Source organism: Chelonoidis abingdonii, chromosome 2 (assembly GCF_003597395.2).
Source record: "Chelonoidis abingdonii isolate Lonesome George chromosome 2, CheloAbing_2.0, whole genome shotgun sequence".
NCBI lineage: Eukaryota > Metazoa > Chordata > Testudines > Testudinidae > Chelonoidis > Chelonoidis abingdonii.
This window is the reverse complement of record NC_133770.1, coordinates 83,360,090-83,386,158: the sequence shown is the minus strand read 5'-3', so window position 1 is coordinate 83,386,158 and position 26,069 is coordinate 83,360,090. Positions and strand designations below refer to the sequence as shown.

The 26,069-nt window shown below is 41.3% G+C and overlaps 1 protein-coding gene across 2 annotated transcripts in view; it reads left to right on the top strand.

Annotated features, from left to right (window-relative positions):
* The window catches only part of CPNE4 (copine 4), a 464,843-nt gene that overhangs the window by 383,436 nt on the left and 55,338 nt on the right, over nt 1–26,069 (top strand). For both annotated transcript variants that reach the window (XM_032805885.2, XM_032805883.2), the window contains exons 8-10: nt 9,838–9,936; nt 19,848–19,934; nt 24,926–24,985. In XM_032805885.2, the coding sequence (XP_032661776.1) occupies nt 9,838–9,936; nt 19,848–19,934; nt 24,926–24,985 (246 nt within the window). The remainder of the gene's footprint in view (nt 1–9,837; nt 9,937–19,847; nt 19,935–24,925; nt 24,986–26,069) is intronic.

Here is a 26,069-nt window from a genome sequence, read left to right as displayed (position 1 = left end):
CTGGGTTTGTGCCAAGATGTGGAAGGTTTATTTTTCCCAGGGTCGCCCCTGGCGGGGAGCATGTGGGGCAATTTGCCCGAGCCCCGCAGGGGCCCCCACGAGAATACAGTATTGTAATTTTTTTTATGGAAGGGGCCCCCAAAATTGCTTTGCCCCAGGCCCCCTGAATCCTCTGGGCGGCCCTGGCGAGGACTGATTGATCAGTTCTCACAAAAATATTGTACTCATCATCTGTTGCCTGGAACAAAATGAGAGGGGGGGGGGACTATTTATTGAAAAAACTGAATGAGATACTTTGATAGTCTTCCCACTTAAACAAGAAGGAATCTGAATGAAGTGTTTTCAAAAGTAGCCATCATGCATATGTCTGTTATGTTATGATTTAGAAACAGTTGCATGTTATGTAATGAGGTAAAGGGTGGGGAAAGTGGATTAATAGGGCCAGACCCTCAGCTAGGTAAACGTAGCTGTGCTAATTTACACCAATTGAGGATGTAGCCCATAATGTGTTTGTTATGCATTAGACACTGAATTCTTTATGAATACAAACAGGATATTTAAAAATTATTCCACTTCTGTTTCTCCATCCAACGTTGCTTGGGTCATTTTTGCTGAGGGCACAGAGAGATGGGAATGTGTAGTTAACATGGAGCTCTTTGCTGTAAATGTATTGAGAGCCTCATATTCAATAAATGTGTAGGCATGCGCATTATGAGTACACAACTATGTACCTACTTTGGGTATGTGCTACCAGAAGTGTGCATACAAATCTGTTTTGGATGTGTGTGGAACTTGATAGGCACCCCAGTCCTTCAAACTGGGGATTTGCATGCACAGTGCCAATAGGTATGCATTTCACATTCACCACAGCACCCCGTCCAAGTGACTGAAAATCGGGTCTTAGGCTGTAAAGTGCTATTGTACATGATTTTATTTCAAGGAACTGTCTTTTTGTTCTGTTTGCACAGTACCTAGCATGGTGGGGTCCTAGTCCATGACTAAAGCTCCTAGGTGCTGTGGTAATACAAAGTAAAAATAATAGAATGACAAAAGTAAATAACAACAATAATAAGTAATACAAATAATAAGCCATTGGTTAAAGCAGTCTGTTTTGAAGGTACCTAATGGTCCCTGCCTGCTGTGAGTTGTCAGTAAAAGGCGGCTTCCAGCTGTGAGATTTCCCCAGCTGACTCACTGCTGATGTGTTCAACATTTTCAGACAGTGGTTTTGAGAATCTAGTTCGGTGCTGAAGATTCCATAGAATGTCCCTTTTACAATGAAGGACTTTCTGCAAGGGCCGGAGTGGGGAAGTAAATGCAGTTCAGCCCAGTGTCATGTAACAGTAATCAATAAAATACTAACTGAATCTCTGATCTTGAAAGAGAGGAACTGCCATTCGTGGTAGAAAACAGAACAAGAATTCTTCTCCCTCCTCTACTTTTCGTTCAGGCCAGTAATTTTAAAGCACTGCATTCTGCATTTTTGGACCTGCAGAAAAGATAATTATTAAAAATTCTCATTTGTATTGCAGCCATGCCCAAGAACTATGCTGGTCACTGGTTAGGACGTGCCATAAAGACTGATGAATCACTTACCCATTAGCTAAGTGTAACCCACCAATGTGTGTGTGTGTGTTACAGCAGTAGTTCTCAACCAGGGGACCAGGGCTCTCTAGGGAGCCTGGAGCAGGTTTCAGGGGGGCCTCCAGGCAGGGCCAGCATTAGACTCGCTGGGGCTCAGGGCAGAAAGCTAAAGTCCTCCCACTGCCTGGGGCTGAAGCCCAGATCCCTGAGCCCCATCAGCAAGGGCTGAAACTGAAGCCTGAGCAATGTAGCTTTGTCGGAGCCCCAGGCAATTGCCCTGCATGCTACCCCCTAACTCTGGCCTTGGCTTTTATATGCAGAAAACCAGTTACTGTGGCACAAGTGGGCCGTGAAGTTTTTATAGCATGTTGCAGGGGCCTCTGAAAGAAAAAGATTGAGAACCTCTGTGTTACAGGTCCCTCTTTGTGTTTGATCTGCAGATAACTGAGTCTGTTATGGCCCCAGCCCCTTTAAATATCATGCAAACGTAGCACAGAGGTATCAGACATGAGGGATGAAATCATGCCTCCATTGAAATCAATGGTAAAAGTCCCATTCTCTTCAGTGGGGCCAGGATTACGCCATGGGCAGATCTAGCTCTCTTGCTGAGCTATGAGACATATTAAGATTTTGCAGAATATAAACTGTCACTACAAGAAAAAAATTCTAGGCTTCAAGAAACCAAGTGCAAACTGTTGTCAGGTTGTCTTCCCAAGTCTGCACACAGGCTGCTAGAGTAATTCTGAAACATGTGAACTCTCCTGCTCCCATTCATTTCATTTTCTGAGTAGTTCAGAATAGTGTAGCTGCTCCCTTTGAGAAAATGTCAGATTATCTTCTGCTGACTCTGATGAGCTAGGGGCATGGTGGGGTTTAGCCAGTCAGGGATCCAGAAAAAATATCAGGTGACTTCAGCCGTTTGATTGCCACCAAGTAACCAGTCCCAGCAAACATCTGAAATGAGGAAAAAAAAATTCGGACACCCAAATAGTGAAGAGAAGGGGGGAAATCATGCCTGACTTTGATGAAAATTTCACTTGTGAAATATTTCACACAAAACACCCTAGACCAATTTCTGGACCAAGTTTCTGTCAGTTACACATGTGTAATCTGGAGTTATTCCCCTGTTGTATGTTGAGTCAATCAGATTTAGACCTGTGTAACTGGGAACTGAATTTGTCCTTGCAACTTTGTAGAAACTCCATACATTTGAAAATAGGAAAATTTCAAGTTCTTTCAATTTTGCTTTGAATATATTGCTCAGCTGTTGTCATAGCAAAAAACCCCTGAGGTATTAGACAAAGGATTTCCTATAAGAACATGCAAATGAGATTGGGCCAAGTGTAGAGTAGAAGGTTTATTGCAAATATTCAGTGGGAGACTTCATCACTGTATCCCAACTGGAGATCATTGCAGAGTAGTAAAAACCCTGATGAGTGACAAACTTTTGCAGTTTGATGATCGAGCCACCTGTTTCTGGGAATTTTTTTTATTCATAGTGTTGACTTTAGAAAACTTTTTGTTTTAATGTTACTATTGCTGCTGGAAGGGTGACTACACCTCTACCCCTCTATAATGTGACCCGATATAACACAAGTTTGCGTATAGCACGGTAGCAGCGGGGCTCTGGCGGAGCTTTAAAGGGTCCAGGGCTCCAGCTGCTGTGGGGAGCCCCAGGCCCTTTAAATCCCGCTGGAGGCCTCCCACTCCTACCCTCGGGCTGTGGCAGTGGGGCTCGCCGGCGATTTAAATGGCCCAGGCTCCCCACAGCGGCTGGAGCCAGGAGCTCTTTAAATCACTGCTGGAGCCCTGCCTCTCCCACCCTGGGGCTGTGGCGGTGTGGCTCCACCAGCGATTTAAAGGGCCTGGGGCTTCCCGCAGCAGCTGGAGCCCAGAGCTCTTTAAATCACCGCCAGAGCCCTGCCACCCCTACCCCGATATAATGGGGTTTCAGCTATAACACGGTAGAGATTTTTGGCTCCCCACAATTGTGTTACAGCGGGGTAGAGGTGTATTTATATCTTTACATTACCATTTAGTATCCGTCAACTCAGTTTTGTTACAAAAATGGGGCATATCTGGCTCAGTCCATTGTCTCTGAGAAATGGCAAGTGCCATCTAAATTCTTAAACCAAAGCCTGCAATGGGAACATGTTTGTTTAAACTTGATTGGTCAAAATAAATTATATTGATTAGGGCTGCACCCTGTATTTGGGTCCAGAAATGAACACTCACCTACCTACCTACCTACCTACCCACCAAAGGCCACAGTCTACAGCCTTTTAAGGAAACAAATATCTGAGCCAATTTTGATCCAAATCTGAATTTGGTTATTGGGACCCTTGTCCAGAACTATGTCTGGGGAAAACCTGAAGGCCCTTGTGAGATAAATTATCCTTCCCTTGACAGTCATGATGCCAAAGCTTCCCACAACTCCTGGGAGTGGAAAAAATTACTTTTACTGTACAGACAGCATGGCTGAATATTAATAGTGTCTGGAGTTGTAGGCTGCTTAGTAAAATCCATGTGATATTTTTGTGGAACATATTAGAGTTCAAGAAGGGATGTTGGGGTGAGCTTGGTGGTCACACAAAGGAAGTGTGATCAGGGTTGCCGACTTTCCAATTTCTTAAAACCGGACGCTGCAGCCCTGCCCCCATGCTCACTCTCCCCTTCCCCTGGGACTCACCTGCCACCTGCAAAGCTGGGCTGGGAGCTGAAGCATGGGCTGTCCACGAGATGCAGGTGGGAGTTGATCCTGGTTGAGAACAGGCTGGGGCGGACTGATGACCCAGCATCCCCAGTCCCTATGCCCTGGGCCAAGCTGGCGGTGGGATTTGCAGGCAGCGATCACAGGAGGGGCGAGGGGTGTTGTCAGTCTGCGTCTCCAAGTGAGATAGGCTGGGGCAGGAGAAATGCCCTTCCCTCCCTGTGCTGTGTGTGAGAGCTGGAGGCCAGGCTCTGCAATGAGCCGCAGGCCCTGATCTTTAAGGGCGCTGCTCCCACACCCTTCTGGGCTGGGCTGGGCTGAGCCAAACCCCCATCCGAGTGGCATGGGGAGGGAGGCGAAGTGGGAGCTGGTGCTGCAAAGTCATCTCTGCCCCAGGGAGAAGGAGCTGCCCCATACGGGATCCCCAGCTTAGATTGCAGCTCTGGTGCCGGTCACGTGTGTCTTGTGTGTGCTTGATCTAGCTGTCAAGTATTGACTGCCATAAAGCACATGCAGATGGAGAGCCCATGCTGCTCCAGTACAAGTGTGCCAGTATACTGTGTTTCCTTGTAAACTATCCCTGGTGTATCCCTTCAACTGCTGAGGTTGTGCCAAATAGTACGTGGCTTCCTAAACGCTAAAGTTAGACCACCTCTGGAATGAAACAAACAAGCATCTTGATCCCTATTTTGTTAAATGTGTTAAACATAATTTGACTTAGATAATCTCCAGTTAAAATTCTAATCTCCCTAATAGTCCTTCCCTCTTCTTAACCTCTGCTCAGAATCCTAATGAAAAGCAGATAATAGATGAGTCACTAAAGCAACATGATTCTTTGCTCATTTTCTATTCCAGTAACCTGTGGAAAGCGGATCCAGCAATTCAGCAGTGACTAGAGCAAGATCACACAGGGCCACCTTGGGAGGTAGAACTTGGAGGACATAGCTGGAATTAAAATACTATGGTTAAGGGCTACTGAAAAACTAATGTTGGTCCTTCTCCTCCAAACTTTAGTGGCCACATAATACTGAGGGCAAAGAAACACATTATTTTTGTTGTTGTTCATAGATGTCTATGAACCTGTCTCCCTTCATTGGATTTTTCTTTTTCCATTTGTCAGAGAGAGGCTTGCAGCTGCAGAAGATTAGTCCTGTGCTCTCGTGCTGAATCCCTTTACCTGCAGCTAACTGAAATTGATGGGTATTGCATGAGCACTCAACAGCATTTGCCACCAGTTCAGTACTTCTGTTCAGGAGCATGGGGCCGCTAGCATTTGTCCTCTGTAGCTACAAGTGCTGACTAACTGGTCTATGTCAGACGAGAGGAGGGAAAGCAGGTAAAATGCTTGCCAGTCAAGGTGAGCAGCCGGACCCTGAAATGTTTCACTTCTCTGTTTTTAAAAACTTTAATTATTTTTGAAGTGCATAATAAATACTCATACAGTATAGTGCTGCCATCAGATTATAGGACATACTGAGTGTGATTTCCACACCCTGTCCCCTTATCTAGTCATATTCATTCTGCAAAGTAGGTGTAAAACACTATCATGCTAATTTGATAGAATGTCACATTCACTTTGCCTGTGCAACCTTTATTTAGCCCCCTTGTGCATATGCATTATGACAGTCTTTAATTACATGAGCACATACTATTTTTTCACAGGACCCCTGCCTCACTGGATGGGCATTCAGAGGGGAAGAATTAAGGTTACACTGGCAACTTTAAACTGGCATTTCCATCTTCAAAGTGCTTGAATTTGAAACCTAAACACCATTATTTTAACATAGGTATTTTGGTATGTAATATACAAATAAGGGGTATGCTCTGGCTGCTTTGTGCCTCTCCGTTGATGCAAACCAGCCAAAAACTCCATTGCTTTGTTTCATCAGAGTGATGCAAAGCATCTGGCACATACTTGTGAATGTGGTCTACAAGTTTTGTCCTGCATACAAGACAGCAACATCAATTGAACAGAATTGATATATAATATAAACAATAATAAAAACTCCTAACGTAGAATAGTATAACGTGAATCTCAGACTCTGTTACACATCTTTTCACTAAGTAAATAAAGATACATTATCCTCATTATTGTGGTGCAATTGGCCACATATCAACAAAATAAATATTCAAGAACCTTTTAATACGATTCAAGATATTACTCCAAACCACACAGTACTCAGAGAGTTTGTTTTGTGCTATATCAATTAATCTCACTGAGTCAATTATCACACATTCAACAGCAGTTCTGAGTTGTTTAATAACTGGAGTCCTATTTGTGCAACAATTACCATTTTGTATACTATAGGACTATCACACTGGGCATTTCATTATATTCTGTAGGTGAAGAGCTCTAACTCTTAGTTTTCTTATGCAGAAACTGATTTTATTTTTATTGTTTCAAAGCTTCTCATTTGCTCATGGTGGAGATCAGAGGTAACCTTGTGTCTGATCCTATGTTCATCATCTAGTGGAGCTTAATTGCACACTAAAAATTAGAGCTTGTTGAAGTTTTTCATGTGGAAACTTTTTTTCATTGAAAATTTGCCCTTTTGCAAAAAACGTGTCAATATTTTTGAAATTTTCCATTTTCACTACATTTTCCAAGATTTATTTTACCAATATCCTCACCAATGTTCTTTTTAATTATAAAAATAATTTTCAGTCATTAGAATTTTAATTTATAAACGTATTTCACCAGAAACAGTGTTTTCTTTCGGAAATCTGTGTTTTCAGCAAATAAAAAAATTGGAAAAACATTTTAAATACATTTTGAAAATTGTTTTAGTAAAACACATTAGCAGACCATTCCACAGAAAACAGAAAGTGGATCCATTTCAAACTAGGTGGAACAGAAAAAAATTCAAAATTTCAAAAATGTTGGCAAAATTGTTTTTGTGGGTTTTTTGACCAGTCTCCCTAACAGCTGTAGTTAAGAATGTACGTGTACCAGAGTTTTTTAGTATGACGATTTCATTATAAAGGGTTCATCTGCATTGTTAGCAGGACCGGCTCCAGGTGCCAGCCGAGCAAACTCGTGCTTGGGGTGGCAGATTCTAAGGGGTGGCATTCCGTCCAATCCTAGGGTAGCACAGCCACCCCCTTTTTTTTTTTTTTTGTTCGCTGCTCTGGCCACCCTGTAGGGGGCAGTGGCATGGAGGAGGGGAGCACCCTGCTGGGAGCGGGCTGCGCGCTCCATCTGCCTCAGCCAGTGTCAGGTCTGCAGCAAGCCTGGCAGCCTGCATCCTTCCCTCCCCATCGACCTTCAATTCACCTGCAGGCAGGAGTGGTGTGGAGCCCTCCCGGCAGGCGGCGCGGCAGGAGGTGCCGAGTGGCGAGCACCCCGGCTGAAGGAAGTCCTGGCCACGCCCCTTCTCTCTCTCTCCTCCCTACTTCCTCCCTCTGCCCCCCCCCCCCCGGCTAGCTCGGGCACACACTCTGCTGCTTGGGGCACGTCTGCAGCACAGGGAGTCCCGCTAGTCAGCGCGGCCAGGGGGGGCAGCCGCGAGCCACCAAGTATGTGGCACTGAAAGTTTGCACCCTGGCTCTGGCCGCCCTAAAGGTTTTTTTTTTTCTGTTTTTTTTTTTCTTTTTTTGCTTCACCACTCCAGCCACCCTGCACGTGTTTTTTGTTTTTGTTTTTTGCTTGGGGCGGCAAAAAAGCCAGAGCCGGCCCTGACTGTTAGTGATGGAAATGCTGTTTCAAGTTATATTTCAAGAGATATTCCTGGTATCAGAACAGGGAATCCAATTCTATACTATTGTTGCTGAATAAAACTAAATCTAGAAACATGCACACAGAGGAACATATCCCTTCCATCTCTGTCAAAACTGTCATCAAACAATTCTGTGCTTTAGAGAGAAATCTTTTTACTTGTTTGATTTGAAGATTTCCATCCCTTTGGGACCATTGCATAGAAAGGTAAAAAAAAAAAAAATGCACCTGATACAACGACACAACGCTCAAGAGAGGGAGGTGTCTAATTCGTGAACCATTCCCACTGATTAGAGTCTGGAAGAGCACAGATACTGCAGTTTTCCTTGTGTGACTGCTACATATTGCTTGTTTGTGAATCAAAGAAACTTGACTGCAGTAGACCATGTCGTTTATGAGGCATTCTAAATAGGAAAGAGTCTGAAAGGTCAAACTACAATAAAGTCTTTGGAAGAAAGGAAGTTAAATGATAAGTGAGCAGTGACATATTCACCTGTGAAGTCTCAGTTAAGAATGTAGTTGCCTCCCTGCCCTCTCTCCACAAAACAGACTAAGGTACCTGGCTTCATGAATTTAAGAACCTGGTTGAGATATAGAGATGAAAAATAACACCTACATTTGAAGCCAGGTTCCTGGCTTGCCAAGCTGGTCCCCTGGACCTAGAGTCTATTTTTATTGACCTTCCAGGCAAGCTGCAAGACCTGTCCAAGTACGCAAACTTTTGTCCGAAGGAACCTAGGGAGCAATGTGTGTTGGAATATTTACTGACAATGTGCCAGTTTTAAAATCTGTTGTTTAACCATTATATTGTTCTATGAATGTTAAGCTGCTTGCCAGTCAAGGTGGGCAGCTGGACCATGAAATGTTTCACTTCTCTGTGGGGTTTTTTTTTTCATATTTTTGTAATCAAAATCAATAAATAACTTTTCTAAAGTTCAAGGTGATGGTGTATTCTCTTATAAGTTAGCAAGAGTGACTATGTTTACAGATGAAAGTTATGAATGGCTGAAAACAAGCAGTTAAATTGGAAATCGCCTGCAATTATGGCCAGCTCTGCTGCTGCTGCTGCTAAAATATGTACGTATTAATAGGCAGTGTGATCTACTCTTTAGAGCCAGGAACTCTTGGATTCAAACCCCAGTTCTTCCTCTGATTTGTTTTCTTGCCTTGGGCAAGTCATTCAGGCGAACGTTTACAAAGTGACATCTGATTTTGGGCACCTCCATTTTTGTGTGCCAACCTGAGACACTTTGGGTCTGATTTTCAGAAGTGCTGAGTCCACACAATTCTAGTGAAAGGCAACTGGAACAGCAGGTGATGAGCACCAGGTATCTCAAGATGGGCACCTAACAAAGAAGCACACAGGCACAAAGGCCATTGGAGAAACTGTTCAGCGTAACTTCTGTTTCTCTTTCATTAAATGTAAAATGGGAATAATAATGATTACCTACCGCTCAAGGGTGTTATAAAGATGAATTAGTGTTTGTAAAGCACTTTCCAGAGCAAAGTATTCAGTATTATTATAACTCAAAACATTGTGTGAACACTAATATACAATTATACCTAACATGCTTTTGTATACTTGGATATAAGATCTGTTCAATCAATTCTTTCATTAAACATGCAATTTCAGCCATTAATACAATAAACATGCCACCCTTCTGGTAAGCTATGTTTCATTCCGATCTTGACAAGAATGTGTTTTTACTGCTTAATTTTGTTTCCATAGTAACATTTCATCAAATAAATACTGTAATTGCTCCTCAGTTACAAATTTGTTGCCTAAAGAAAACAATGTTTTCCTCTCTTCTTTCCTCTCCCTCATCAGTGCATAGTTTGGGACTGGGACTCCAATGGCAAACATGACTTCATTGGAGAATTTAGTTCAACATTCAAGGAAATGCAAGGAGCAATGGAAGGGAGACAGGTAGGTGCAAACCCTGTATGACATCTGAATTTCCTGACCAGATTTCAAGTTGACTTGCCCCTTATGCAGTTCCATTGACTTAAATGGAGTGTAAGTTAGTATAGAATTTGAGCCCACCTATTTATTAGATGTATCAGGAGAGTTTCATTACAGTTCATTGTTGAGTCCAAAATTTGACCTGGAGTACAGTGCTGGGTCCCCCTTGAAAGACTGGAGGTGCATTTTGGTAGTTTACCCAAACCTGTTTGGTTTCATGGAGAATAGGTCCATCAATGGCTAATTAGCCAGGATGGGCAGGGATGGTGTCCTAGTCTCTGTTTGCCAGAAGCTGGGAATGAGTGACAGGGAATGGATCACTTGATGATTATCTCTTCTGTTCATTCCCTCTGGGGCACCTGGCATTGGCCACCATCAGAAGATAGGATACTAGGCTAGATGGACCTTTGGTCTGACCCAGTGTGGCTGTTCTTATGTTCTGAAATTGATCTGGAAGTTTATGAAAATATTGATCTTACTTCTCACAAGATTTCAAGAGTTTCTTGGTTATATTTGGAAGGGGAAGTGCAGTAAGAGTAGCTTCTCCATCCTCCTGCATTTGGTCTTGACCAAACCCAAGAAGAGTAGAGAAACTCAAGAGTGAACACAAAACAGAAGGTTTGCTGAATGGATGGATAAAAAAGTTCTGATTTTGTCTGAACCAGTTCATCTCTACTAAATAGGTGATCTGTGTAAGCTAACCATTTTCATAGGAAGTGTCATGAAAGCTCCTAAGATTTGCCATGAAATCTCTTGATAATTCACTAGTATAAAAATATATATCATGTGCTATCTGTAAAATCCCTGCACTGTTGCTTTGTTGAGAAGTGGTTAACCCACAGAACTGGGAGCTAGGATTCTTTCATTCCTTTCTCTGCTCTGTGCTTGAATCTGTAACTTTGAGCAAATCTTCTGATAAGGATCTTCTTTTCATAGATGCTGGGTACCTGCAACTCCCATGGAAGTCAGTAGAAATGCAAGTGCTCAGCACTTTTGAAAACCAGAATATAAATAGTCTTTCTATAGTTTAATTTATGTAGTTGCATAATGGGGATAATAACATTAATTTACTGGGAAGTTGAGTGACTTAATTAATTGATATTTGTAAATCACACTGAGATCCAGGGCTGGTGCCAGAGGGAGAAGAAGACAAAGCAGTGATGAAGTGTGACATCGCTGGCAGAGCAATGGTGGGGCTTGATTTAGTTAGTAGATCTTATGCATAGGGTGAGTTTAAATGGGGAAGGACAAGATTAGCTTGTATTTAGTGCTGTAGAAGAAGAAGAGCTAGTGGCAGGATACAAATAGAGGGGAAATTTGTTTGTAATTATGAGCCTGGAAAATGATCTTAGCAACAGCATTTTTAATGGACTTGAGGGAAGCAATGTAGCTGGCACTGGGGCCAGACAGAAAGAGATTACAGTAGTTGAAGAACAAGACTATGAGAACCTAGGCCAACAGCTTTGGCAGTTGAGACAGACAAGAGAAGAAAGAATCTTTGACATATTATATTGGTAGAAGCTGCAAGACTAAGATACAGTCTGGATTTGTGGGCCAAAGAAAATGGACCTAAGAGACTGTGATGATGGTGATGTAATCTGCAGTAATAGAGGTATGAAGGAGAGGGGAAAGTTGACTTGGGTTTTGTGTTCAGTTTTGACTCTGTCGAGCTTATGTTACCATCTTGATTTCTCTGAGGAAATGCCAGACAAGCTGAGATGTGGGTTGCATGGTGAGAACCAGTAGATAACTAGCTTAGTGGGTTGTTGCTGAAGGTATTAATTGATGCTTGTGGATAAGAGCATCTACAGATGGGGTCTAGCGAGACAAAAGCAGGAGACCAACGGCCCAACCTTGGGGAACATCCAATGAAGAGGCAATTGGAAGATCCACCCAACAAGACACTAAAGTAGCCATTGGAGAAGTAGAAGGAGAGTCATGAGAGGACAGAGCTGCAGAAGCTGATGGAGGACAGAATTTTAAGAATCAGAGAGTGGTCAGTGGTGTACAAAACAATTTGAGAGATTAGGGAAGATGAAAAGGGACAGCCCTGAGATTTGGCCAGGATTGAGTCATTAGAGATTTTACTAAGAGCAGATACAATGGAATGTGAAAACTGTGTTTGGAGCTGGAACAGGGTAGAATCAAGGATGGTCTAGGACCAGTGGAACTCAGTGCATCAGTGTATAAAGCACAGTCTATAATCTTGAAGGCAATGTTGTTTCCTTTAATATTAGAGTATTTATAAATATGTAGAAAATGCCCTTGAAATTCCATTTTTTTATTTTCATTTGAGGTAAAATCCTGACCCTCATGAAATCCCTTGGATATTTTCCATGTGGGAGTAATTGGTTCTTTAATTTCCATTTTAAATGTTTTGTTGTGTTCTTATTGTATGCTGTTAAGATGTCTAACAATGGGTACATTAAAACATTAAGTTATTTCCCAGCCATGTTCCTCAGCAGGCATTACACTAAATTAAAAAATCACTAATGGTTTCAGCAGAAACTGGAGATGAGTTAAAGTTAATTGGAATTTCTGAGCAAGCTTCTTATCCCTCCCGGGGCAGCTGACCTTCCCATCACAAGACTGACTTATTAGCAACACTCAGATCCAGAAAGTTGCCAGTCTGCTTCTGGGAAGGATATTTGAACTAACTTACCGATCCTGCGGTGCCACTGCGTATCCTATTATTATCTGGACAAGATGTTCTGAAAATGAAAGCAGCAAAAAGGGGAGATGCCACTGTTACTGTAATTACGTACCTAATACAACTCGTCTCTCCTTCTAATTCTATTTCCAGGCAAATTTCTTTCTCTTATTTATATTCATGCAAGTCTAATCGTATAAGTTCTATCAGCTGCTGGAATACAACTGCAAACCAATCTCACAGCCTGGGAAGAGACAGAACACTAACCTGATGGCCAAAGACCTTTTATTGGTTGAGTGTCATTTTTCTCTCTTTCCTTTCCCCATTGCTTGCCCTGCCTTTGCTGCCAACAGCTCTGACTGGAAATCATCACGATGTAACTAACCAGTTTCTTATGAATTACAGTTCCTAAGAGAAAATTGAATTATTACCTCATTAATAATTCCATTTCTGTATGTTGGTGGGAGCCTCACAAATTGGGGTTGATGGCAGTTATTGAAAATGATAAATGATTTGGCATATCTAATTTGAGACATTGTCATTTCCTATTATTATTTAATCTTGGAGCCATGAGTGTTGATAAATTATCTGTGAGGGAATTAATAATGTTGGATTCCTAGACTGCTGGCTGTGTTTTAGTGACTGCTTTAATGGAGATTTCGGAATCAAGCTAAAAATGCAAAGCAAACTTGTTTCACACTTTATATTAAAGTTCTGTTTATAAATAAGGTTAATAAATGGCTAACCAATTGGTACAGAGTCTAACAAGAGAGTAGGTTGCTTATAACCATCTATAACATATTCTGCAGATGTATTTATAGCATCTGTGCTATAACAAGTGACTCATGTTTGCAATATGCTTCTAACATCAATCAGCCATTTAGTAACCCTTTATAAATCATTTAAATGGAGCCTTAATATGGAGCCTGATCCAAACGTCCTTACAGGGCCAAATTGAGTCAGTGGAGCTGGATCCACTTACAGCAGGGTTGAATTGGCCTCATACATTTTAGAGTGATTACTAGATTGCACTGGTGCATGTCAAAAATTAATCATAAAGTGAGTTTGAGTGGAATGAGAGCTTTCACAAAGAGGGGGCAGGTACCAAGCTGAATAATATTAGCAAGGCCAGCCTGGTGAAAAAACAGCAGCTTTAAGTAAATGTCTATGAGCAGAAAGAGCACATAATAATGGCCAAATGTGTGCATCCCTGATGGAAATTTCTTCAAAAGAGAGATGCTCTGTCACCAGAAATGACACATACAAGAATTATCAGAGAAGTCTGAACCATAAAACTAATGGGAAGGCATCAGAGACATGGGATCCATAACATCCAGGTTGACCCAGATGGATTAATGAAGTATTCTGTGCTATGAGGGGAGAAACAACAAAGAGCAATTTTACGAAGTTCATTTTAATCCCCAGCATGGTACGGGGAGAGTTGTACTGTCACAGGCTTCTAAAGTTATTAAAGTCATTTCCCAAATCTCATTCCCCTTATATGACAGGCAGACATTGCACATCTCAAAACAACACCTCTACTTTAAAGAGAAAGACTCCTGTTTTTACAGCAGATGCTAAACATTATTTAGGAGAACGCATATCAGGGTTGTTTTAAAAAACTGAACCTCTAACAAACATCTGCAAAACATATCCTATCCCTCTATTTCACCTTTCCTTGAGTCTTATCATTCCAAAACTGTCCCTTCACAATTTAACCATAGCTTTCATCTCAATGGCCCCAATTCAGGACAAGCACTTAAACACATGCTTAACTCCACCCTTATCCAGGACAGCATTGATTTCAGTGATACGTTAAGTACATGCTTAAAGTTTAGCATGTGCTTAAATGCTGTTCTGAATAAAGATGCTTTCCTGAATTGGGGGCTATATTGTGCAGTTGTTTTATAACATTTATTAATGCATTAAATAACCTGGCCACTTAAAAAGCAGAATGGAAAAGAATGATAAAGATTAATTGGCAAAATTGTTCACAGCTGAACTGGGGGAAATCCTCTTCTAATTAAAAATTTAAAAAAAAACACACAATTTTGAAAATAGAGGCAATAGAACCAGATGGATTGGAAAAAAGCCATAGAAACATAAACCACCTGGACCCTAATGCAGTGGGAGAAATTATGTAATAGAAAAATCTGTCTCTGTATTTACAAAGAAAAAATTAGGGAAGGGAGAAACCTTCCTACATCTACTATCTCCTCTGGCATTTCCACAAGATTATTTAACTCCCCCATAGAATTTCCATTGTATGTGCCTCATTCATTAGAATGTTCTGTCAGACAAAACCCTGCCCCCTCTCTCTGGGAATTCCAATACATGAGATTCTAAGGTGGTGTAGGAGAGGGCCTCAAAGCCCGCCCAAAGGTCCCCCCTCTATCCAAACTCCTGAATGTTGTCCCAAGCCCTTCAGATGATCAGGGTTCTACTGCACTCGCGTAAGTGGGCATGTGTAAGACAGTAAAGCAGTTAGTGACTTTAGTAATGTACCAAGGCTAGTCTCAATATGCCCAGTTTTAGTAGACAGCTCCACTTCTCTTTTTAACATCAGAAGGTCAAATCCACTCGATGGTCTGCACTGTCAGAAGCCAGGCCCTTGGTGGCAGAAAAGGGGGGCTGCAAAAGCACAGTGTATCAGTAATCTTCAGGCAGCCAGCACAGCTCCAGAAGTGTTGGCTAAGCTTTAGCGTCTTGGTCAAGAAAACAGAGGATGCACTGATATTTACTGCAGTCTGCACCTGCGAGTCTCCTATGGAGCCCTGGCAGAGATTAAAAGCAGCCAGCCTACCCATGGTGGGCACCCCAGCAGATAGCAGTGTGCAAACACCACCTGTCCTCCTGAGGGGAGGCAGAGAATGTAATGACCCTTACTGGCACAGAGAGGTGCAATTTGAACCTTGGGAACCAGCAGGAATGAATCTGCCCTGAAAGCAAATTGCTCACCTGGAGTCAACAGGATGACATATTAAATAGGACATTGACATAATAATGGGTTATTTTTTGTCTTGGCAGCAATTCACTAAAAGAAAGAGGAAATTAAAAATAAAGAAATAAAAAGGGAATTCTTTGGAGAAAATACACATTGATGATACTTCATATTCCTCACATGCATTTTCCAGGGGTATATCTGATGCGAGCACAGGCCCTAAGTGAAAACAAAAGCTCTGTATCATAGTTTCTCTTGCCTCAGGGTACATGGAACCCCTTCAGTCTGGTACCTTCATTGATTTGATATATTGGCCAATGCCATTTCTGGAAGTATGCTGCTCAAAAATTCTATTCTTTAAATGTGTACATTTAGGAAGTTTTCTTGACACATGGGCCAAATGTAGATACTGTCTCTCTCCTTTACATGTGTATGGGAAGAAGTGTCTCAGTGGGACCCATAATTTTTCACCCCACTTCTGGGGGGTTGGTAGGGTAAGAGAAGGAACATTTGAGAAAGCAAACAATGTCCTTTATTTCAGGGAGTAGTGTCCCTTGTTGTGGTGAGCTGTGTCTCACACTTCAGAGAATGGAAGTTTAGAAATATGACTACCTTACAGGTGTCAGCATTATTTTGCCAAATTTCATGGAGGGCAGGGGGCAAAAAAGGGGGGAAAATCCGAAAACACAATCTGGTTCAAGTTTTCTTAAAACAGCTCAGGTTCACTTAGTTGTTTCCCTCAACCTGAATTGCCACTGAGGTTTCTAAAGAAACCTCAAACCAGGCTACATTTGGGTTTTCATTATAAAATCTTTTGCACAGCTCTTGTAATAAACTAGCAGGAAGCAGTGAAGTCATATTGCCTCCTATTTCATGACAAGAGAAGAGCTCACATAGCCCAGAGCTGTCAGGCATATGCCAGAAATGTTAACTGGCACACTATTAGAATGATGAATCTAAGTTTTACAATGGTTAACAATAATGTCAGAGTATAGACTCTCGTATTAGTTACCTCTCAGCTGAAAGGTTAATTTAAATGATGAAAATGAATCATTAATAAATGTGACAAATACCATATGAATAGCAGAATGTAGGAGTACATAAAAAATCAAACTTGTCTTAGCAGTGAAAGCAAAATATTCAAAACAATTTGCATCATTTCTTACCTGTCAAAACCTGTGCTGAGGATTCTGTTCCCTCAAGAAGAGCAGATGACACGGCAAGGATTGAATAGGAATTTTAGAAAATGGTGCTTGTCTTATAATCAGCTCCTGCTGTGTAAATGTGGAGCTCTGGGGTCTGGCAGGTAGATAAAGGAGAAAGTGAGTTTTATTTTAAAATTGTCATTTTTAAGTCGACCCACGATCTGGGAGTTTAAACATTTTTTATTTTACAAAAGCTTTTCAGTTCACCAAAACGTCAGTTAGTGTATTTACCTGATAAAATGTATTCTTCCCTTTTGTTTGTTCACTTGACACGAATTTCCTGAGATGATTATTTATTTGGCTTGTGAGACCAATTGATCAATTAGGTTTTCATTGCCTGTACATTTCATATTTTAATAATACTTTGGAATTATCTAGAATATCATCCATAGATCTCAAAGTGCTTTACAAAGCTGCGTAAGCATTATTATCCACATTTTACTGCTGCACAGAAAAATTAAGTGACTTGCCCAAGGGCACACTACTATTCTATTCTGTATGTTCTTCTACCACCCAAACCGTCATAGAAGCTGAACACCTTCCTGAAGTGCATTAAGCACTGAAGTGCCTTAAGTGACTAACGTCTATTATGTGTGGTTCATCCTCTCCCCAAGGGAGAATTGTATGTACACTGTACTGTTATTTTTTTAAAATGTATACACTGCTATGAGTTTATCCTGGAGAAGGCAAGGTCAAAGAAGTACATCTTGCACTTGGAATGGAAGGTGGTGAGGTTTGTGATGATCTGTTTGGTGAAATTCAGTATCAGAGTTGGGATTAGAACTCCTAGCTCCTATATTTTGCCCTCTCCACTAGACACCGCTGCCTCCATTGCAATGGTAAACTAAGTAATTTCTTTTTATAAATGCATCCAATAAGTTTATAGGATAGCTGCTACCAGTGAAGATAGTTTAATGTAAAATATACTCAGAGTCAAGTGATCAATGTTTTTGCATTGCAATTACATTTCTTCCCTCTACATTGCTGCCATCTCCTGTCATGGAGAATTCTGTTAGATTTTTTTGAGAGCCTGAACTATCCTCCTGAGAACACAAAAGCAGTTGCTGGAGAATTTCCCAGAACATGTGGTCCTGTGTCTGCCTGTTACCTCAGTTGGAAAATTCATTTCACAAGACAGATAATTGAGCTGTAGGGCAAACTGGGGCGCAGGCAGCTGTACTTCATACAGCCTGGAAATATTTTTCTTGTTAAACTTTTTCTCTTTCTGTTATCAGCTAGGTCACCTGTTTCCAGGAACCACAAGGTTAGGAGTGCTGTACAGGCAGCACAGTTAGCCCTTGGTGAAGAGAAGGTTTCACATTGCTCTAAAGCAATATCCTTCCCTTCCCCATTAGATATTCTGAGAGAAATCCTGATTTTGAAATGCTGAGTATTCAAAGTAATTGTGTAATTCACCGGTGAGTGTGTGTTACAAGGCCTCCGCTGTGCTGATCCACAGAGAATATGAGTTGTTACAGTCCCTCAGTGCAGCAGCTTGGATCTTTAGCTCAAAATAAAGCCACTTATGCTTTTAGTTCTGGAAGTCCTGAGTTCAATCTCCAGTGTGTTGGCTAAGATGGTGGCTGTCACAATTGCTCTTAGGGCTTTGCCTAAAGACTGTTGAAGTCAAGGGGACTATCTACATGCTTAAAATGCATCACATCCTTAAGTATGTTGCAGAGTCAGAACCTAATTAATTATTTCTTCCACAAATGCACAAAATACAGTAACTTCAAGCCAACATCATTCAGTTTAAAAAATGGCCCCTTTTGTGGATGGATTTTTCATCTTGCCTGGCGCCATGTCAGTACACACCCATTTCCTTGAGTGTTTCCCCCCATTTTTAAAAAAACGCTCCTGAAATAACATTAAAGACAATATTTTTTCAAAGCTCAGGCCCTAAGTGTGCATATGTAATAGCTCATGCAAAATGGGACATATGCAGACAGGTATTTGCACATGCAAATGTGTGTTATGCTTGTGCAGAGGAATGTACGCATAATTTTGAAGGTACTACTTAGAGTTCAAAGTTTGAACATTTGGTCTGTCTTAAACTAGCAAAACCAAGTAACTTTTAAGTTGAAATTGATGTTTCTGCTGCAAAACATTTCAGCTTCAACAAAGCAGCATATTTCAACAAAAACAATTTAGTTGAAAACATTCCAGCTAGCGCTATGTGGCAGTGGGTATTTAATCTCCTTCTTTTACATACTTAGATTAACTTCTTATTTTTAACTTCTTATTTTCTCATACTATCTACAGCATTTAATATTGCACTCTCAAGGATCTATTTACAACAAAAGAGGTTGAGGAAAGTACTTCAATCTCAGGTCTGAATTGCTGTGTTCTTAGTCGTTTAATGCAAACCCTCAAGGTTATATTAATACAGGGGTCGGCAGCCTTTCAGAAGTGGTGTGCCAAGTCTTCATTTATTCACTCTAATTTAAGGTTTCACGTGCCAGTAATACATTTTAATGTTTTCAGAAGGTATCTTTTTATAAGTCTGTAATGTATAACCATCTATTGTTGTATGTAAAGTAAATAAGGTTTTTAAAATATTTAAGAAGCTTCATTTAAAATTAAATTAAAATGCAGAGCCCCCGGACCAGTGGCCAGGACCTGGGCAGTGTGAGTGACACTGAAAATCAGCCTGCGTGCCGCCTTTGGCATGCGTGCCATAGGTTGCCTGCCCCTGTATTAATACGTAGGGAGTAATGTATTTAATGTCGAGTATCAGACAGTTTCCCCCAATCATTTTTATTTATATGTGGAGCCACTTTTTCTGAAATGATCTCTTTTTAAAAACCCTCACATGTAAAACCTCCATGTGTATACACAGATCTGGGTAGTTAGATGTCTGTTTGAGTACTATGCATATATTTGCATACCAGAATGTAGGTGTTTGCACATGGCCTGGGACTAAGTTAAGATCACTCCTTGTGAAGTTAATGTTTAGCCATCTTTGTCTTTGGACCATTTGATGGGGCTTAATCAACTATAGAGAACATACCATGCAACCTTAATTAATTCAGTTTATTTACATGAATTTTCTTTCATGCAGTAATTGGTGTTTTCACAGGTACAGTGGGAGTGCATAAACCCCAAGTACAGAGCAAAGAAGAAGAGTTACAAGAATTCAGGCATTGTCATTCTTAACCAGTGCAAGGTACCGGCATTTGAAAGAATACTTTATCTATTCCTCCTCCCAGTTATTAATAATGTATCTATAAAGATTTTTTGGAAATGGAGCCAACAAAGAAAATCTAAAGTGTGGAGCTAAAAATTGTAACCTGGGAAAGGCAAAGGGAAGCTATTTGGGTTCTGGCAGTCTGTCCTTTCTTAGGCATATCGTATAAAAAATACAACAAAACCTGTCATCATAAGCTGAAGAAGGAAACTTGAGTCAGAACCTAGGTTGAGTTTGAGAGGCTGAAAGCTGTAAAAACATATTTTACCTGTAAACTGAGTGCAACTGATATGGAAATCACCAATTTTTCTAATACCATATTTATAGATTCACTGTTCAAAGTAGAGCATTACTATGGAGAAGCTGGTCATTACCCAATAAAAAAATATTGCACTGAAAGGAGAGGTTCAACCACTTTGTAACACCGTACTGTCCCCAAAATTACATCTCTTTCTTTTAGAGTTTAGAGTGACTTTTCTGAGAACTTACAGTAAATAGGTTAATTACATTGAGTTAAAAATTTTAAAGTGGTTCCTTTAAGAAATGCTGCACCCTGTGGTAATTTCCATTATTAGATGGACATGGTAGAACTATCGGTAATAATGCAGAAAAAGCAGAAGTGTTCAATAAATATTTCTGTTACATATTTGGTGTAGCGCTATCATGTGATGAGATCACTCTTTTCAATCCACTAGAATGTAAAGAGGATGTTAAACAAATACTGTTAAAGTTAGACATTTTCAAATCAGCAAGTTCAGATAGTTTGCGTTGAAGAGTTTTAAGAGAGCTAGCTGAGAAGCTCACTGCACTGTAAATGTGATTTTCAATACATCTTGGAACACTGGGGAAGTTCCAGAAGACTACAGGAAACCTCATGTTGCGCCAGTATTTTAAAAGGGGAAATAGGATAAGCAAGGTAATTATAGGTCTGTCCATTTGACACTGATCCCATGCAAATATGTAGCTGATACATGACTCGATCAATAAAGAATTAAAGGAGGGCAATATAATTAATAAAAGCAGCAGAGAATCCTGTGGCACCTTATAGACTAACAGACGTTTTGGAGCGTGAGCTTTCGTGGGTGAATACCCACTTCGTCAGACGCCCACGAAAGCTCACGCTTCAAAACGTCTGTTAGTCTATAAGGTGCCACAGGATTCTCTACTGCTTTTACAGATCCAGACTAACACGGCTACCCCTCTGATACAATATAATTAATGGCAATCAACATGGTATTATGAAAAATTGATCCTGTCAAACTAAATTGATACCTTTTTTTGATGAGATAACGTCTGGTTGATAAAAGTTAATAGCGTTGATGTACTTCCATAATGTGTTGAACTTGGTACTGCATTACATTTCAATTTAAAAACTAGAATGAAATAAAATTAATGTGGCACATATTAGCTAGATTAAAATTTGTCTAACTGATAGGTCTCCAAATGTAATTTTAAATCAGGAGTCATTGTTGAGCAGGTGTGTTTCTAGTGGGGCTCCGTAGGAATCTGTTCTTGGCCCTTCACTATTTAACATTTTTATCAATAACCTGGAAGAAAACATGAAATCATTGCTGGTAAAGTTTGCAGGTGACACAAAAATTGGGGGAGTGGTAAATAGTGAAGAGGACAGGTCTCTAACACAGAACGATCTGGGTTGCTTGGTAAACTGAGCGCAAGCAAAAAATATGCATTTCAGTACAAAGAATGAAGGCCGTACCTAGGACTGGGGACTCTATCCTGCGAAGCAGTGACCCTGAAAAGACTTGAGAGTCATGGTGGATAATCAGCTGAACATAAGCTCCCAGCATAGGTGCTGGAACTCAGGGTGCTGCAACCCCCCTGCCTTGAAGTGGTTTCCATCATACCAGGGCCGGTACAAGGAAGTTTCGCGCCCAGGTGAAACGTTCACCTTGAGCACCTCAGCCCTGCGGCAGCTCCCCGCACCCTCCTCTGCCCTGAGGTGCCTTCCCCCCCACGGCAGCACCCCCCCTGCGGCAGCTCCCCACCCCCAGGGAGCTGTGCAGCACCTCCCACCCCAGCTTACTTCTGCTCTGCCTCCTCCCTGAGCACACTGCCGCCGCTCTAATTCTCCTCCTCTCCCAGGCTTGCTGCGCCAAACAGCTGGTTGGCGCTGCAAGCTTGGGAGGCGGGAGAAGTGGAGCAGCAACAGCGCACTTGGGGAGGAACACTGTAAAAAAAAATTGGGGGCACCGCTTTTTAGTGCCTCCAAATCTTGGTGCCCTAGGCAACTGCGTAGTTCACCTTAATGGTAGCACTGGCCCTGCGTCATACACAGGATTTACTGTTTGGCTCAGTGGCTCTCAGCACCCTCACTATAGAAATAGTTTCAGCACCCGTGGCTCCTAGTGTGATGCTGTAGCCAAAAGGGCTAATGCAATCCTTGGTTACTTAAATGGGAATCTTGAGTAGGAGTACAGAAGTTATCTTACCTCTGTATTTGGCACTGGTGACAGTGGCGTCCACAATTCAAGAAGGATGTTGAAAAATTGGCGAATATTCAGAGAAGAGCTACAAGAATTATTAAAGGATTAGGAAACTTGCTGAATAAGTGATAGACTCAAGGAGCTCAATTTATTCAGCTTCACAAAAAGTAGGTTAAGGAGTGACTTAATTACAGTCTGTAAGTACCTACACAGGGAGCAAATATTTAATAATAGGTTCTTCAGTCTAGTGAAGAAGCTATATCACTATCCAATGGCTGTAAATTGAAGCTAGATACATTCAGACTGAAAAGAAGGAATACATTCTTAACAGTGAGATGAATTAACCATTGAAAAATTTACCAAGGGCAGTGTTGGGTTCTACATCACAGACAATTTTTAAAACCAGAATTGAATATTTTTCTAAAAGATCTGCTCTAGGAATTATTTTGGGGAAGTTCTCTGGCCTGTGTTATACAGGGAGGTCAGACCAGATGATCACAAGGGCCCCTGATCTTGGAATCCATGAATGTCTGTCACACCTGCCCCACTCCCCTGCCTCTCCTCCCCTCCCCCACCCGCCCCTGTCCAAATGATCTTAAGAATGAAGTAACTCAGACACTTAAAACTTCTGTTACACTAACAAGTCACTGAAATCTTGTCCCAAGGCTATCTTTGAAGAAAATGTTTTAGGATTAATTGTCATTTGTTGCCATTAATCTTCATAACAGAAAGTTTCTCTTTTAGCAGAGGCTGACAGATAATGTTCTTTTTCAGAGAATTCTGTGAAAAACTACCCTCTTTCAACATTTTCTTAACCTTAAGTGTCCTGCATAGTGACACTATTGGGCGAGGGAAGGGAATAAAAAAATCAATTGAATCTCATCTGGGATTAGACACTAAAATGTTGTAACCATAAATATGTGACTATAACACAGTGTTCCTGTTAAGCAAAGTTAAGGTTGTTTGGGTGCCCTAAATATCCATACCTTAACACACTGGGATTTCTTTTAAATGTACCCTTACCGATGAATTCCCTGATTTACGATGTTTGTTTCGGGGATAATTAACACATTCCTGTAATGTGTTGTACCCTAAATTGTTCTCAGTGTTAACTCCACCTTAACATAGTTTTTTTCGGGGAACTTTAAGGTAAGTTTGCCGATTGGGGAGACTTTAGAATTTATTTCATTCTACAGTATTTAACAATGTCTTTGTCAAATAACCAATGAAGAATGCATAAAACCAAATATTTCAGGGAATAAAGGAGTAATAGAAATGGAGCCCCTCAAAAAAGGAAAAATACTACAGCTGTTACCCGGAGTTCTTTCAACCCAAAGCTCTTGGTAACTTCACTCTGTGCGAGGAGGCATCAGGAAATAAATCAGTGGAGACACAGCCGTCCGACTGATAGATGGCTGGCACAAACAAGACAACACAAGAGTGCTTTCACTTAAAGCTAAACTTTACTAGTCTCAAGCACTTACACATGTCCACAACAAGTTAGTAAAACACCCCCAACCCTTGATAATTACCAAAGCTGAGTGTGGCTTTCGAGTGATACAGTGGCAGCCCATCTGCCACTGGGGAACACAAGATGCATCCAGAGGGAGAGGCCAGTCCTGAAACGAGTCCCACCTGTCTCAAGCTTTTTCCCCTTATTTATACATTAGTAATTAAAGAAACCTCGTTAAGTAAGCAGTTTCAAGCAAGAGATTCCTTCTGATTATAGATAGGTGTGGGTCCTTCAAGAACTTGCAGCCTTGAGACCTCAATAGACATTCCTGGGGCATATCCTACTCTGAAAATGCATGTATTAGCAATTTTAACTCAATTCTTATCAGGAAGGATGTGGAGTCAAGCTGCCCTTTCGGTGGCACCCTAAATCCCCCTCCCCTCCTGCCTTCGTCAAGCTGAGACTTGCTTGTAACAGCTTGCTGACTAGGCTGTCTTTAACAATAAGCCATAGTGGTTTCAGGCACTTTACTGGTTTGCCAAAGTCTCCCCGTACACAGCCTTGTAGAGGAACTAGTGTGCACACAATCAACATTCCCCAATCACTCCTTCCTGTTGTTGTATAATACCAGTAAGCAATCAAATATGCCATACAATGCAATTATGCATCCATACATCAAAGTTCACCAGGATGACCATATATGTGAGATGTTTCCCTTCCCATTCTTTCAAAGTCATATCTCTGAATTGAAAAAAATGCCTGCTCCTCTCTCTTAAATCAATGGCAAAATACCCATTGACATCAGGCAGGGGAGTGCTGTTCTGTTTTCTCCTTGATGTAGTAAATAATTTACTTGATGCGTAAATAATTTTGGTGGTTTCAGAATGGTTTGTGATGCTTTCTCATCTTTCTTTGTTCCTCTCTTAACTTAGCTTTAAGTCTCTCCCTCTCTCTCTGATTTCTCCCATGCCATTCCCACCGATGTTTTATTTTTCTTTAAACAAGCAATCTCAAAGTCTGGATCTTTTAGCAATACGCAGTTCATCTGAATGTCTTTGCTTTCTTATTTCCAGATCCACAAGATGCATTCTTTCTTAGATTACATCATGGGTGGATGCCAAATACAGTTTACAGTAAGTGTTTTCCTACTGTAATTTCCTTTACCTTATGAAAAGAACTCTTTTTAAACACTAATTTCATCACTTTCAAGGTGAAAAAATGATCTGACCTGCCCTTTTGTAAATGTATTAACAAATTGCTAAACTCGTCTTGTAAAATATTTTGTGATTATAAAATAAACTATGATCACAGTAAAAGCAGCAGAGAATCCTGTGGCACCTTATAGACTAACAGACGACTAAACAGACGTTTTGGAGCGTGACTTCGTGGGTGAATACCCACTTCGTCAGACGCAGTAGTGAGAATTTCCGGGGCAGGTATATATATGCTAGCAAGCAAGCTAGAGATAACGAGGTTAGTTCAGTTCAGGAGGGTGAGGCCCTGTTCTAGCAGGCCGGCTGTCACCCTACCGCTGACATGAGACTAACCTCGTTTAGCTCTAGCTTGCTTGCTGATGGTAAATACCACCTCCGGATTTCCCTCCTGCCTCTGATCGGAGATGTCGGAAAACTGGTCTGTAATTGCAAGCCATCACAGTCTTTGGAGCCAGAGCTGATACGTGTCAAATTTGCAAGATGAACTGAGGTCAGCCAGTTTCTCTTGAAAGTCTGCTGAATTTTTGCTGCAGATAGCCACCGTTAAGGTGCTTATAGTGTGCCAGGAGAGTGTTGAAGTGCTTCTTCCTACAGGTTTGTATATGCCCATTCCTATATCTGATTTGTCCATTTATCCTTTACCGTAGCTGACTGTCCAGTTGCCGTAAGATGTACATAGCAGGAGGGCATTGGTGGCATATGATGTGCATATATTAATGTGTGACCTGTGCAGGGTCCAGGGTGAGCATGAACGCAGTGTGCATGCTATTGTTATCCTGATGATGGTGTCGGCTGTTTTAGATTATTGTGGCAGAGTTAGTTGGCATCGAGTTTGTGCATTGGGGGATGGGTCCCCTTTTGAAGCTTAGAGTGACTTATGGGGTTTACCGGGTTTGTTTTTGCGGTGCTGGGAGATACGTTCAGTTGGCAGGTGTCTGTGGCAGGATTGCCTGCCACCCAAGATCCGTGAAGTGTGGGATCATCGGTCCAGAATCCTCTCTCT